The 15,887-nt window shown below is 41.0% G+C and overlaps 1 protein-coding gene across 1 annotated transcript in view; it reads left to right on the top strand.

The window, feature by feature from the left end:
* NOCT (nocturnin) overlaps positions 1–15,887 on the top strand; it is a 27,568-nt gene extending 11,681 nt beyond the window's left edge. The window contains 2 exon segments of the mRNA XM_011220884.3: positions 11,768–12,037; positions 13,882–15,887. Of these exon segments, the coding sequence (XP_011219186.2) occupies positions 11,768–12,037; positions 13,882–14,720 (1,109 nt within the window). The 3' untranslated portion in view covers positions 14,721–15,887.

The following is a 15,887-nucleotide window of genomic DNA, read 5'->3' as shown; positions in this document are numbered from 1 at the left end:
CTCTACCAGTTTACAACAAACTTAGATCTGTGCTCTGTGTTCGTATTGAGTATATACATGTCTGCCTTCAATCTATTGTTTTGGGGTTTTTTTAATAAAAGTAAAGTTCTCATTTTCTTCCTATGGGGATTTCCTTTTTTTCTTCCCCCCCCCCCCCCCCCCCCCGAACAGGATGTCCGCACTTAAAAGATGGTTGATCTAGAATAGAAATTATCATTTTTTACTCTCTGGATCCTTTTACATTCTTAAAAAAATTTGAGAGCTCAAAGAACTTCTATTTATGTGGCTTATATATTCATATACATATCGATAAATATGTTAGAAAGTAGAACATGAGAAAATGTAAAGATGTTTATCATTTAGTATAATAAAATCAATATTAACATAAATAACATTTTTATGGAGAAGTAGCTATATTTTCCATAACAAAAAGAAATTAGTTAAAAGAGTAGCATTGTTTTACATTTTTGGAAATCTCTTCAAGTGGCTTAATAGGAGACAGCTAGGATTCTCATATCTGCTTCTACGTTCAGTATGTTGTGATATGTTGTTTTGTTTAAAGTCTATGAAGAAAATCCAGTCTTTCACAGATACATAGTTGGAAAAAATTATTTTAACAGCATTTTTAGATCATTGTGGATATACTTTGTTGTAGTTTCTATGTTAGTAGTTATTTGCAACATGGAATCTGGTGCCGTATCAATGAACTTTTTGTATTCTGTGACGTTAAAAGTGATTTGTCTGGTATTTTGAATGGATTTTTTATCCATGAATGATTTTGTATTGGTTATTTGGAAAATGTTGGTTAACTGGGCTATGCAGATCTTTCAGATACTATACAGTATCAAAAATAGCATTAGTTAATATACTCCCCGTCTTGTCAGAAGTCTTTAAGTATTGGGAACCTGTCCTGCTCCTGATAAAAGTTAAAAGTTTTCCGAAGTTTTCCCCTGGAATTTTTATCATTGACAGAAATATGGTCTTTTGTTTTCCTTAAAATGACAGGCTCGCTTATACATTTTAGTGAAAATGTCTGATATCCTTATCTGATAAACTATAATTTGCCAGGTTTACCTTAGGGCAAAAATGGTGTTCCGTGAAAAAAAAGGGGCTAGTTCACTTCACAACCCAAGTGCTTTTCTGTAAGATGTTGTATTTTGGTATGCAGCAAAAGTGCTTTATGTGTATTTTCCATTGTCACCTATTAAAAAGACATGTCAAGGTTCCAGATTTAACAGAAATACTACTGCCTCCTTAAGGACATTTTTTTTTTTAAAGATTTTACTTATTTATTTGACACAGAGAGAGACAGTCTGATAGAGGGAACACAAGCAGAGGTAGTGGGGGAGAAGCAGGCCTCCCGCGGAGCAGAGAGCCGACGCGGGGCTCGATCACAGGACCCTGGGATCATGACCTGAGCCAAAGGCAGATGCTTAATGACTGAGCCACCCAGGCGCCCCCATTAAGGACATTTTTAAGTAAAACTGACTTTTCTAAGACTGAGAGTGTGTGGTGGTGAAGAATACTATGGCTGCTAGTGGAGTCTGATGCCAATGCCTGATTAGTGCCAAGGCAGCAGCAGGTTGTTGTTTTTGAGATTTTATTTATTTATTTGACAGAGAGGCAGCGAGAGAGGGAACACGCGCAGGGGAAGTGGGAGAGGGAGATGCAGGCTTCCTGCTGAGCAGGGATTCCCAGTGCGGGGCTCGATCCCAGAACGCTTCTGGGATCATGACCTGAGCTGAAGGCAGACGCTTGACGACTAAGCCACCCAGGCGCCAAGGCAGCAGCAGTTTTAACATGTTTGTGGGTAAAACAGATACGAACACGGTTAAAAAAGGAAAAATGGTGTCTTATTATGAAAGTAGTTTTGGCCATGTATGCCTCTGAAAGGATCTCAAACCTCCCGAAGGGTCTGTAGACTGCTCCTGGAGAACTGTTACTAGGACAGTTTCATTACTGGGTTGTAAACTCAATTTCGTTGGGTCAAGACCAGCATTTTTTAAAAGACGAAAGGGAATACTCTAAGAAATAGCACATATTTACTGTAGAAAAAATAATCATTTTGTGAAGCTCATCAGATATTAATATATGCCACGGGTATGTACTGAATTGGGGCATGTAGGCTTTATTTGTCTTGTCAGTTGTTACATTGACTGGCTTAAAATACCTTTTTTACAAATTATATATATAGTCATATAAATATTTGTGTGCATTTATTATATATGTCCACACAGTAACATGTGAAATGACTTTTTTCTAATGACATTTTTAACTTTTAAAGTGTTCGTCATCTCAGAAATGCAGTATCTGCTGAGGAGTCAAAGACAAGGCGTCAGGACCACCTCGGGCCAGAAATAAATAAATAAGCCAAGCAAAAGCCCTTAGGTGTAAAGTTTTATAAAACATGTTTTAGGGACGCCTGGGTGGCTCAGTTGGTTAAGCATCTTGCCTTCGGCTCAGGTCATGATCGGGCTCCTTCCTTGCTCAGTGGGAAGCCTGCTTCTCCCTCTGCCCACTGCTCCCCCCCGCTTGTGCTCTCTCTCTGGCAAATAAATAAATAAAATATTTAAAAAATTTTTTAGACTCATGTCTTTATTTTTATCCTCACAATAATCCTGGACATATAAATATGTAAAATACATGTTTGTGGCAAGGCAAAAAGCAGGTAGATGGCAGAGATAGCTAAATGGTTAGCTAATGGCAGACAGCAAGTGGAAAACCAGGGTCCTACAGTACACATATCTATAATTATTTCTGTATCTGTGTGTATAGTAAGTGAAACATGAATTCATCCTGATATCTGACTCTAGTTCAGTACCACATGATTCATCCTAGCCTTTTTTTTTTTTTCAAAGATTTTATTTATTTATTTGACAGCGAGAGAGGGAACATAAGCAGGGGGAGTGGGAGAGGAAAAAGCAGGCTCGTAGCGGAGGAGCCTGATGTGGGGCTCGATCCCATAACGCCGGGATCACGCCCTGAGCCGAAGGCAGATGCCTAACGACTGCGCCCCCCAAGTGCCCCTCATCCTAGCCTTTTTACCTTGCCTATCTCTAACTTCATTCTCTGTCAGATGGAAATATGACTCGCACTGTCCATTTACTTGTTCAACGCCAGTGTGTATGTGAAGCAGTTTGGGAATTGTTAACACCTGCTAACCCCAGTGAGAAACTTTACCAACTACAGTTCCTTTAGTCTTGAGTTGGATAGTTTCCCATTAAAATGCAGTTTTCCAAAATTACTCAGATCCCAGCTCCTTTTCTACTGAACCCCTTTCGTGAGATTGCCATACATTTGTAATACAGTTAGATTCATTTGTCAAAATCTGCATTCCGTCTTGACCATTCCATCTTCTGATGTTTTAAATTTGTACACATTGAAGTTTATTCTTTCTGATGGACAGTTGTTTGGGTTTTGACAAATGCATAGGGTTGTGTATCTGCCACCCTAGTGCTGTACAGAGTGGTTCCATCACCCAGAGCAGTCAGCCACTGCTGCTCCCCAACCCCCATCCTCTGGCAGCTACCAATCCATATAGTTTTGCCTTTTCCAGGGTGTTGTATGAACAAAACCATAGAAGTTTTAGCGTCTGGCTTCTTTCATCACAGAATGCATTTGAGATTCATCCATGTTGCATGGGTGAATCTCGCAGATGAACAGCTTCTTCCTTTTCATTGCTGGATACTGTTCATTATAAGGATGTCCTGTAGTTGTTTATCCATTCACACGATAAAGGGCATCTTGATTGCTTCCAGTTTGAGGCGATTATTAATATAATTGCTTTTTAACATTTGTGTACATATTTTTTGCATGAACAGAAGTTTTCAGGTCACTGTAGGTAAAATACCTAGGGGCATGAGTTCTGAGCCATATGGTAAGTCTGCTTAATTTATAAAAACCTGCCAAACTGTCTTCCAGAGGGGCTATACATGGGAGGGTATAAATGGCAGTGTGTGAAGGAGTGGTATTTCTTATTCACATATTGGACAGACACACCAGTGAAGCCAGCGGGGCCTGGGCTTGGTAATTCAGTATCTTTGCTGCCCTAGTTGAACTACTCCCATAGAGCTTGAGGGGCTGGGGGGACTAGCTCCAGAGCAGGGATGGCACAGACTACACTGTTCTTATCTAAAGTTCAGTAGCTTTCGTGAATACAAGCTTCTCTTTGCTGTATCCTTTGGTCTATATCCAGAGCATTGAAATGGTTGTTTTGACAGTCCTGTTCAGATTTATAGTGCTTTTTGGGGAGAGGATTTGTGGGCTTCCTCTTGCCCATCGTGTCCAAAGCCTCCTGCTTCAGTGTTTTTTTCCTCTGTTGTGTCACTCCCACTAGTAAACATGTATAATAGCCTCCAAAAATTCTCTTGCCTCCATATCTAGTCACGACTCCCATTTCTCTCCTCTTTCAGAGCAGAATTTTCCCAAATTACTTCTCCGCTCTGTCCTATTTCCTCTTTCCCCACAACTCCACCAGAAGTTGGAAATCCCTGTTGTTAAAGCCACCGAAGTTTTCCGTATTGCTAAATCCAGATGGTCTGCTTTTATTTTCCTTGAAATATCAGTAGCATTTGACACAGGAGATAACTAGGTCATGGATGAATCACTTTCTTAACTTTGTTTCCGGGAAGATTGTGCCCCTTCCCTCTGCAGCTTCCCTGGTATGTCATCCTCGGATTTTCACCACATCCTCCCCAGTTTTCTCCAGAGTTCAGTCCTTTGACCTGTTTTCTCTCTCAACTCACTTTAGTCTCAGGTGTCCACTGACTTCTCCCAAACATTTATTTCCAGTTTGTTCCTTTCTCCTAAGCCTCAATCATATCCAATTACCAAACCCCTTTTTTCTGCCAGCCCCATCAAATCTTCCTCTCCACTACTGTGAACTTCATCTTTCTAATTGCTCTGCTGGCGACCTTTGGGACTTTTTGACTATTCTTTCTCTCTCAAACCACATCCAGGTTATCACTTTAACTTGCTCCAATTAGAATTTTTCAGAATCCAGCCACTTTACTGTCACTAGTCCAAGCTACCACTGTCTTTTGCCTGGATTATTGTAATTGTCCTCTAATGCATTTTCTATGTCTGCCCTTATTTCCCTACAATGTAGTGTATTTTTTTTTAAGACTTTATTTATCTGACAGAGAGTGCGTGGTATAAGGGGGGCGGGGGGACAGCTCTGTGCTGAGCAGGGAGCCCCAAGCAGGGCTCAATCCCAGGACCTTGGGATCATGACCTGAGCCGAAGGCAGATGCTTAACCAACTGAGCCACCCAGGGGTCCCCAGTGAGATTTTTTTTTTTTTAATGTAAATCAAATTCTTATTTCTGCTTAACATTCTCCAGTGGCTTCCCATATCAGATAAAGGCTCAAGTCCTTAGAATGGACTACAGTGCACTATATAATCTGCTTCCCTGTCCTCACTGCTTCACTGACCTCATCTGTTATTCATCCTGTAAATAATTTCAGTGTGTTGCTATTTATCAGCCTTACCAACCATGTTCCTTTCTTAGGGTTTTTGCATTTGCTGTTCTTTCTATCCAGAATGTTCTTCCATTGGATCTCCATTAAGACTTCTGGATTTATTTCCTTACCACGTTCAGGTCTCTGCTCAAATTCCATCTTTTAGTGAGACCTCCCTGGGCATCCCACATAAATCAGCAACTCCCCACCCACTAGCATTCCACCCTATTTCCTCTTCCTCCTTTATTTTTCTCCATAACACTTTTCACCATATGACCATTGTCTTGTATATCCCCACTGCAGCATAAGCTCCAAGAGGACAGATCTTTGTCTGTCTGTCCACTGATCTACCTCCAGTGGGCTAGAGTACTAGGCTGGTGTCCAGTGTGCCTATGTGTGTTTGGGAGAGTGAGGCAGGAAATTATGGTGGCTACTATCTATGATGGACCAAGTTAGTGGTTTAGTCAGGAATTAAAGCTCCACATTTTAAGTCGTCTTTTTTTTACAGTCTTTTTCTGATTGTTACCTATCCTGATTGTTTTAACCCTTACTATACCCTAGCCTGTTACACATAGTAAACACTCAGTTTTTCTCTCATTAGTTCATGTGTATTAATCTTTCCCCAAATACTTGGTAACTTCTCGATAGAAAAGATCAACAGGTACCTTACTGGTATGAAGTGCCCTTTTCAAAACTCAGAGAATAGGAAAATGAAAATACTGCAGGCAAATTATCCCCAAGGACTTAGATTAGATTATGAAGATTAGAGTTTTGTCCCAGACCACACCCAAGAGAGTAAAAGGTGGAGGTGATTCAGTTGCACAGTGTGCTGCGAGGACAGAGCCTGCCACATAGGGGGCCCTCGGGTGTGTAAGAGAAGGGTGGACTGGTAGGGACATCTTTCAGAATTATCTGGCTCTCTCCTAATTTAGACTCACTGTGTAACAGGTTGATTTGTTAATCGACTTCCTAGGTACTGCGGTGTTAGAAGGCATGTGCTGTGTCACTTTGTTAACTACCTAACTTGATACTCACATTGGCGTTAGTCCACCTTAGGGACCATCCTTGAGTTCGTGTAAGAGCTAAGGAGCAGAGACAGGATTATAATAAATATACCCTAACGATAGCCTTCTACCTAGTCTCTTACTTGAAATTTAGACAAATGACATCTTTCTCAGGTAAATGAATTACAGTGAAATAAGAACAAACGGTCTGTGCTAGTAAAACTTTTTTAAAGGCTATTTTCAGTGCATTCCATACCCAAGTACAGTTGACTCTTGAACAACATAGAGAGGGTGGGGGAACCAAACCCCTGCACAATCAAAAATTTGAACGTAACTTTTGACTCCCCCAAAACTTAGCACTAATAGCCTACTGTTGACTGGAAGCCTTACTGATAACATAACAGTTGATTAGCACATATTTTGTATGTTATTTGTATTATATACCGTATTTGTATAATAAAGCAAGCTAGAGAAGAGAAGGTGCTATTAAGAAAATCATAAGGAAGAGAAAATACACTTAGAGTATGTAGTATAAAAAATCCACATATAATTGGATCACGTGTTTAAACCTGTGTTGTTCAGAGTCAGCTGTACTGTTAACACATGAAATTGTCCATTCTGGGTCTCAAATATAGGAATAAAAGTCATTCTGACTGGTACATGCAAGTTTTTTTTTAATTTTATTTCTTTATTTGTCAGAGAGCTTGCACGAGAGCAAGAGCATGGGGCGAGGGGGGTGCAGAAGTGGGCTCCACGCTGAGCAAAGAGCCAGATGTGGGACTTGATCCCAGGACATGACCTGAGCCAAAGGCAGACACTTAACCGACTGAGCCACCCAGGCGTACTTGCATGCAAGTTTTCTTAATAGAAATATGTATGTCTGTAGTACAAATAATAGAGATGTTACTTTGAGGTTGCCATCTATTCTAACCTAGATGCATTTTCCAAAAATTCTTGAGGAAATTAGGATCCTTGAACAAGCCCTGATGTGAAAGGTCTGTAAGCAGGTCTGGAGAGCTGTGCACAGCTAAACAGTGATAGAACAGGACTGGAGTTGGTCTGTGGATGCCTGTCCCATTCAAGGCCTTAGTACTTAGCGGTGCTGTGATGTGTTCATCTTTTTTGCTGAAAAGCTTTGTCTTTTGAGGGTAGATTGAAGTATTGAAAACCGCCAGAAGACTTTGAGAGGCCCAGTCACCAATAGATGATCAAATTTAATCATCTGCTGGTGGTCCAAAATGAGTTGGCTTTGGCAAGAAAGAGTGTTTTCCTTGAGTGTGTGGCTAATAGCCTATAAATGCATTTTCAAAACTAAACCAGAAAAAAGGACAACAGAGAATGATGGAATTAGAATATCCATTTGCTTCGTTTCACATCTGCATAACAGTCAGAATAACAATCCAAACATTACCACTACTAATTATGATCACTGAAAACAGTTTACAATTTTTTAAGTTTATTTTTCAATTTTTTTAGTAACCTCTACACTCAAAGTGGGCCTCGAACTCACTACCCCAGGATCAAGAATTGCATGTTCTTCCAACTGAGCCAATGAGGTGCCCCAGTTTGAAATTTTTAATTGAATATATTTTCCTCATTCTGGTCCCTGCTCCCCCCCTTCAGTTGTATTAAGTCTTCATAAGTTCGTTGTGGGATCACATAGGCATTATATATTGTACTCTCTTAACCTCATTTAGACTTGATTTTCTAAGTAACTGTATGTTTAATGCTTACCGCCCATCTTATATCAAAGTCTTGCTGATCATTTTGGTCTGAAGTTTGTGCTTTAGTTCCAGAGGTGGCAAAAATTTTTCTGACAAGAATTGGATAGTAAATTTAGGCTTTGAAGGCCAAAAGGGATCCTATTCCATATTGTGTATATGCGTCTGTGTGTCTGTGTGTTTATTTTATTTTTTTAAAGATTTTATTTATTTGAGAGAAAGGAAGAGAGCCAGAGAGCGAGCACGGGAGGGGGTCAGAGGGAGAAGTGGACTTCCCGCTGAGCAGGGAGCCCAATGCAGGACTCGATCCTGGGACTCCAGGATCATGTTTGTGTGTTTAACAACCTTTTAAAACCATTCTTAGCTCGAGGACTATACAAAAATACCTCTGGCTACAGTTTGTCAGCCCTGCTGTATACTTTCCTCAAGAAGGGCTCATGGAGTCATATTCCAGTGTTGCTGGATATAAATTCCTTGCTCACATACAGATGAGCCAGATATATAAAGTTGGAGTTAAATATTTAAATATGTAACTTCATTTTCTCTTGGCATAAAACATTGCAGTTGCAGTCTGATGATAGCCTAATTTTATTTTCCTTATAAGTTACTTGATGTTTTTGCCTAGATGCCCAAGGTGTTTTTTTCTTTTTCTTCACAGTCCAGTTGGTGTTGGTCATTCTGGGTTGATATTCTCAGGTATGTGATGTGTTTTTTAATATGTAGTTTTGAATATGTTTTTTGTTTTGTTTTTTCTTTTTTTAGAAAAAAAAAGACCTTTATGTATCTGGTGTTTAAATATATCCATGATACATGTCTTTTTTAACCTTATTTAATTTTTTCTGTTAAACCATTTTATTTTTTTCCAGCTTGATATAATTAACAGATGAAAATAGTATATAGTTAAGGTATATCACGTGTTTTGGTATACATATTCATTGTGAAATGATTACCTCAACCAAGCTAATTAACGCATCTGTCACCTCACAGTTACCTTGTGTGTGTGTGTTGAGATTACTTAAGAGATTTCAAGAATATTTTAGTATTAACTATAGTTACCATGCTGAAATTATATCTCCAGAACTTATTTCAACCCTGCGTGATTGAAATTTTGTACTCAAAAGTTTTCTTGATTTACATGTAGCTATTAGTATTTGTTTCATTTCCTTGCATTGGTTTTCCTGCTACCAGAATTCCCGTTACCCATATATAACTACCCATATATAACTATCTTTGCTTAAATTAAGCACATAATATTACCACTATCTCTCAAATAGTCTATCTCCTCTTTTTTTTTTTTAATAACTAATTCTCTTTGTTGCCTTATTTCTGAGTTTCCTAATTCTGATTTAGGCTATTCTGTCATTTTCTTTTTTTTTTTTTAAGATTTTATTTATTTATTCGACAGAGATAGAGACAGCCAGCGAGAGAGGGAACACCCGCAGGGGGAGTGGGAGAGGAAGAAGCAGGCTCACAGCAGAGGAGCCTGACATGGGGCTGGATCCCATAACGCCGGGATCATGCCCTGAGCCGAAGGCAGACGCTTAACTGCTGTGCTACCCAGGCGCCCCTATTCTGTCATTTTCTTAATGACTTCTAGCTCGTTTGCAATAAGATACAGCTTTGCTTTGCTTTCTGGGCATGTCTTTCTGGTATGCTTTCATTGTCTGAAATGGATGTTTTTCTGTTCCTTACTCTCTTTATGTGAAGGTTTTTTAACTTTTTAGAAGAAAGTGCAGTTCAAGATGGTTTTTCTGGCTTCACATAACTCGTAGTTGGATAGTATTACTCTCTTTTTCATGCTCATTTTTACATACTTGCTTTTTATCACAATAACCACCCAAAACTCAGCTTGACAAAGATAGATGGAAAGGATGTGGAGCAGTCCCGTTGGAACTGAACGACATTCAGCTAGTGGTGCGCTTAGAGGCCGACCTAGGCCAGATGTTGCCGTATGTTTCCCATGTAAAATGCCCCATGGTGCCTCGTGAGTTTGCTCTGGTGGCTGTGTGACATTCGGGTTTACCATGAGGTGGTGCTCCTCTTCTGGAGACGACACTTGAGAAACCAACCAGTAAGACCTTTAACTTCTTTTTTCTTAAAAACTAGAAGTACAGAAGAAAGATTTTCAAAGTTGTACTACCAGCCAAGAAGAAAACTTCTTCCTTTGGACCCATGTACTCAGATAGACAAGCAGATTGATTAAAAAGAATTTAATATATTCAAATCAAACACTTTGGAAACAGGTGTGTGCATGCATTTGCGCATGTATATATGTGTGTGTGAGAACGAACAGGCTTGCTTCAAGATGCACGTACACGCAAATGTATGATGTGTTTCTTTGCCTTAATCTGGTAGTCTTCCTGGGGGGAAAAACCACAACTATGTTGAGTTGATGAAAAGGAACAATAGAGAGCATGCTTGCATGCTTATTGACCTTGATGTTTAAGGACATTTGTTGGTAAATATTTGGACTTGCTTTTGTGACCTGCCACAGTGAATCTGATTGACTGCTGGTTTCGGATGTAATCAGCCTGCCAGAGAATGTATTTTATAAGAAAACCGTGTGTCTTTCAAGAGAAGGCAAGGATGTGGGTGTGGTAGGGAAATCCAGATTCCTCCAAACAGTGATTCATCCTACACAGACTCTTGGAGGTGGTTCCAGGTAAAACTTGACCCTAATTGCTACTGTAATGAAGTGTAAAAAAGAGCAGTCACCTGCTTACAGGTAGAACTTTTGTCAGGCTAATCACTGGGAGATCGTGCTCTCCTCTCCTAAGTGCATTATAATCTCTCGGGATAAAAAGTGAAGCCCTAGAAAATGCACTGAGCGCGGCGTGCCTTCTGCTCCTCTCCATACCATTTTCCTTTCAGGGTCCAGCACAGGTGGGCAACCTTTTCTTAGCCCTTCTACTTCCAGCCCTTGTTCTGGATTCTTAGGAAATCTGGCAGTTGATACTATAGGCTGTGTTGTTCCGTGATGTTCAGAGTGCTACAGAAAGCCAGGCCCTGATGGATAGTTAAGATCTGAGAGAACTGGATATGGATGTAACCCAGCTGTTACTTTCCGTAACAGAGGGATCTGTGTGGACGAGGAGGCCAGAGCAGCCGCCTGCTCTCACCTCACCTTTTCTCCAGGATTATCATGGGCTTTCTAATATTTGGCTCTCTACAAACTGGACTTCAAGTTTGTAATAAAATATTTAGAAAAAGGAACGTGGATTTTGTCAAGCCATGCTTTCATAATAAAGCTGGGTTTATAAATTATGAAGACGCATCCTAAATTAGAAGGGACCATAAAGATCAAGGTATTTCTCCCTTAAAAGAATTATCTTAGTTAATCAGAGACCAATTTTAACATTAGTATTTCAATTAACCTGTCCTAGAAGAAAGTTAGAACCTAGAAACTCCTTTAGAGCACCTCTGCAGAAATGGCTTCATACACGAACCTGGCGACATGACCCTCAGTCAAGTTCTTGGCTTCCGTGGACAGCAAATGTTTTATCTTGCTAGTTGAGCTGAGTGCAAATAGAAGAAAGGCAGGAAGAGGAGCTTGAGTGTACGACTGTGCTTTCCCTTCCTGTAGTGTGTCCCATGGGAAACGGTACGAGCAGGCTCTACAGCGCTCTCGCCAAGACCCTGAGCAGCAGCGCCGCCTCCCAGCACCCGGAATATTTGGTGTCACCTGACGCAGAGCATCTGGAGCCCATTGATCCTAAAGAACTCCTTGAGGAATGCAGGGCTGTCCTGCACACTCGACCTCCCCGGTTCCAGAGGGATTTCGTGGATCTGAGGACAGATTGCCCCAGTAGCCACCCACCTATTCGGGTCATGCAATGGAACATCCTCGCCCAAGGTATGCCTGATGCTTTTGTACCCGAGCAGTTAACTTGGCTGTGACTGCCTTTCTGTTGTGCACACGCCTGGAGCACTGATGACGTTATATGGGAGGAAGAGGTGTGGGCAGATTGCGCCGTAGGAGGATGGGGTGACTAGGGCAGCACGGGGAGCTCCCAGAAGGGGAAGGTGTAAGAAAGAAGGCCGTCCAATTTTCACAAATAAATCCAGCACTCAAGATTTATACCTTACCTTCCATGTTTAAAGGACCCTGTCTTTTATCAGCTTCAAACTTTCTGTTGCCTTCAACTCTCAGTCCACAGCACTAACATAGCATTTGTAAGGGAGAAACAGAATCTGCCAAATGGGTAACAGGTAGGACTTTTTGCAGGGAATGGGGGCTCTGTGGGTGGTGGTGAGGTGGTGAGTTTTGGTATTCTTGGGGCCAGATTCCCACCCATATGCGTCTGTATAACTTGAGGTCAAAGGGATATTGCTTCAGTTCTCTGTTCATTAAGGTACTATTTTGTTACAGTAGAAAGGACTCCTTTCCTAGGTCTGCTGAATTAAAAAGATGTATCAGTGAGCTCTAGTATTGCCTTTCATGTAGCAGTTGAAAAATTTTAAGAAAAAGAAAGGCAGCTTTTTAAAGAAGGGCATATACCCTGACTTTTCAATCTTAGATTCCCCCCTCCCCAGGTCTTTGTCCATAAATAGGAAAAACTGCCTGTTTAAGATAAGTTCCATATGGCTCATTACAGCTAAGTATTAAAATTAGTGTATAGATGGGGCGCCTGGCCAGCTCAGTCAGTAGAGCATGCGACTCTTGATCTTGGGGTTGTGAGTTCAGGCTCCACGTTTGGTGTAGAGATTACTTAAAAATAAAATCTTATTTTAAAAAAAATAAAGTTTGGGGCGCCTGGGTGGCTCAGTCGTTAAGCGTCTGCCTTCAGCTCAGGTCATGATCCCAGGGTCATGGGATCGAGCCCTGTATCAGGCTCCCTGCTTGGGGGGAAGCCTGCTTCTCCCTGTCCCACTCCCCCTGCTCGTGTTCCGTCTCTCGCTGTCTCTCTCTCTCTATCAAATAAACAAATTAAATCTTTGGGGAAAAAAAAAAGCATATGGGCATCTGGGTGGCTCAGTCAGCTGAGTGGCTGCTTTTGGCTCAGGTCATGCTCCCAGGATCCTGGGATTGAGACCCACATTGGGCTCTACCCAAGCTCTACCCCTCTCCCCCTCCCCCCTACACGTGATCTCTCTCTCAAATAAATAAAATCTTTTTTAAAAAGTTAGCATATAAGGTTAAATACATTTGTTTCATCTGACATAGTTTCTATCCCAGGGATTGTAAAGAACACTGTTTAAGACTCAAACTTTAGATTTTTCATCCTAGAATATAGTCATATGAAACAGTTTTAATATGAAAGAATAATAAATTGCTTGCCTTATCTGGATATTAAGAGATTATTTAGTTTGGTAGGTTTTGTTTGTTTTGGGATTTTTTTGAGAGACAGAGAGTGCGTGTATGTGTGCGCACATAATGGGGGGGGGCGGCAGAGGGAGAGAGAATCTGAAGCAGGCTCCACACTCAGAGCAGAGCCCAATGTAGGGCTCAATCTCATGACCCTGAGATCATGATCTCAGCCAAAATCAAGAGTCAGACGCTTAACCGACTGAGCCACCTAGGCGCCCCAGTTTGGTTGGTTAATACAGTTTAGACAGAGAAGAAACACCCAAAACATCTGAAATAGAGAAAGCGTTCTGAGGGTCTTGGGTAGTGTCAAAGAGACTTCCAGGTACTTAGCTGCTGTAGAACCATGACTTCTAAGTACCTGTGACAGCTGACTGGCTTTTATATTTCAGCTCTTGGAGAAGGAAAAGACAACTTTGTACAATGCCCTGTGGAAGCACTCAAGTGGGAAGAAAGGAAATGTCTCATCCTAGAAGAAATCCTAGCCTACCACCCCGATATATTGTGCCTCCAAGAGGTGGACCACTATTTTGACACCTTCCAACCACTCCTCGGTAGATTGGGCTATCAAGGCACGTTTTTCCCCAAGCCCTGGTCCCCTTGTCTAGATGTGGAACACAACAACGGACCAGATGGCTGCGCCTTGTTTTTCCTCCAGAACCGATTCAAGCTAGTCAACAGTGCCAATATCCGGCTGACGGCCATGACACTGAAAACCAATCAGGTGGCCATCGCACAAACTCTGGAGTGCAAGGAGTCCAGTCGACAGTTCTGTATTGCTGTCACCCACTTAAAAGCACGGCCTGGCTGGGAACGATTTCGCTCGGCTCAAGGCTGTGACCTCCTCCAGAACTTGCAGAACATCACCCACGGAGCCAAGGTCCCCCTTATTGTTTGTGGGGACTTCAATGCCGAGCCGACAGAGGAGGTGTACAAGCACTTCGCTTCCTCCAGCCTCAACCTGAGCAGCGCGTACAAGCTGCTGAGCGCTGACGGGCAGTCCGAGCCCCCGTACACCACCTGGAAGATCCGGACCTCGGGGGAGTGCCGCCATACGCTGGATTACATCTGGTACTCTCAGCATGCTCTGCGTGTGAGGTCGGCTCTCGATTTGCTCACTGAGGAGCAGATCGGACCCAACCGGCTACCATCTTTCAATTATCCTTCAGACCACCTGTCTCTAGTGTGTGACTTCAGCTTCAATGAGGAGGAACCTGACGGACTTTTATAAATGCTTGTCTGTCTTTTTAATCACAAGAGTCTTAACCAGGGATGTTTCAGGAAACTGAAATAGGATAAGAAGTTGCTTGAGGAAGGATTCCCAGTTTCTCTGACATCATTTTCCATGTTTCCAGCATGCCCTTGGGAAGGAATCCCATTAGTCCACAAACCTTTTCTATTAAAACCTACAGCAAAAAAGGTGTTTGCACTCCAGTTTTGGCTTGTATTATTTTCTTTCCCTTAGCATTACATTTTGATCATTTAAGGGCATTAAAATTTAGGCTTGTTTTGTAGGTTTTTCAGTTTAAGAATGCTATGTAAAAATAGACTTGCTTGAGTCCTCCATAATTAACAATAAGTATTCAGGAGCAATTTTTCTAGGTAGCATTTCAAGTTATTTATTTGTGGGTTTTTAAAATGTCAGCAAGATACGCCTGGCAATATTTATTTTTTTATATTTTCATGTAAGATTAAATAAATAAATTAGAGCATTGTGAATGTTTTAAAACCATGCAAAACATAAGTTATAGAGTAATTTATAGTGATTTTCTTAAATCTCTAAGATCTTTCTTTTTGGGGTCTAACAATAGTAGTGTACGAAGGGACTATTTAGCCTGACGGGCTTTTTTGTTTATTTAAGTGGAATCCGTGATACTTTTCTCAGAAGTAATCCTTGCTATGGCTCCATATTCCCATTATTGTGTTTCTCTTAAAAGAGATTCCATTGCCAATCAGTCTTCATTATTGAATCACTGTTACGCACTTATTGTTTTCCGTTGGAATGCTATGGTATACATTTGAGGTCACTTGATGTCTATTTGTATTGGACTGTGCTTTTCACGCTAGGTTATTTAGGAACTGTTATGTGGCAGTAGCTAAGGAAGTAAGTGGGGCCTTCTTTTCAGAGATGGGAAACTAGAAAGCCTGTTAACGAGGCTGTCCGTGAACTCTCCTATGATAGCCAGGTGGCTCCTTCAAAATGTCTAGAAAGAAGAATGTAAAAAGTTAGGAAGATAACCTGGAATTCTCTTCCATAAGAAATAAAAGTGGTACAAGATAACAGATGAAGCTCCTTTCAAGCAAAATCCCAACAAATAACCTATTGGTAATAAATTGATAAATATTTTAACCCATGAGTTGTAAATATTTAAGAATAATAAAAGGTCTTTTAAAGCTA

The sequence above is a fragment of the Ailuropoda melanoleuca genome, chromosome 5 (genome assembly GCF_002007445.2).
Source record: "Ailuropoda melanoleuca isolate Jingjing chromosome 5, ASM200744v2, whole genome shotgun sequence".
Lineage (NCBI taxonomy): Eukaryota > Metazoa > Chordata > Mammalia > Carnivora > Ursidae > Ailuropoda > Ailuropoda melanoleuca.
This window is presented reverse-complemented; position numbering and strand designations above follow the sequence as displayed.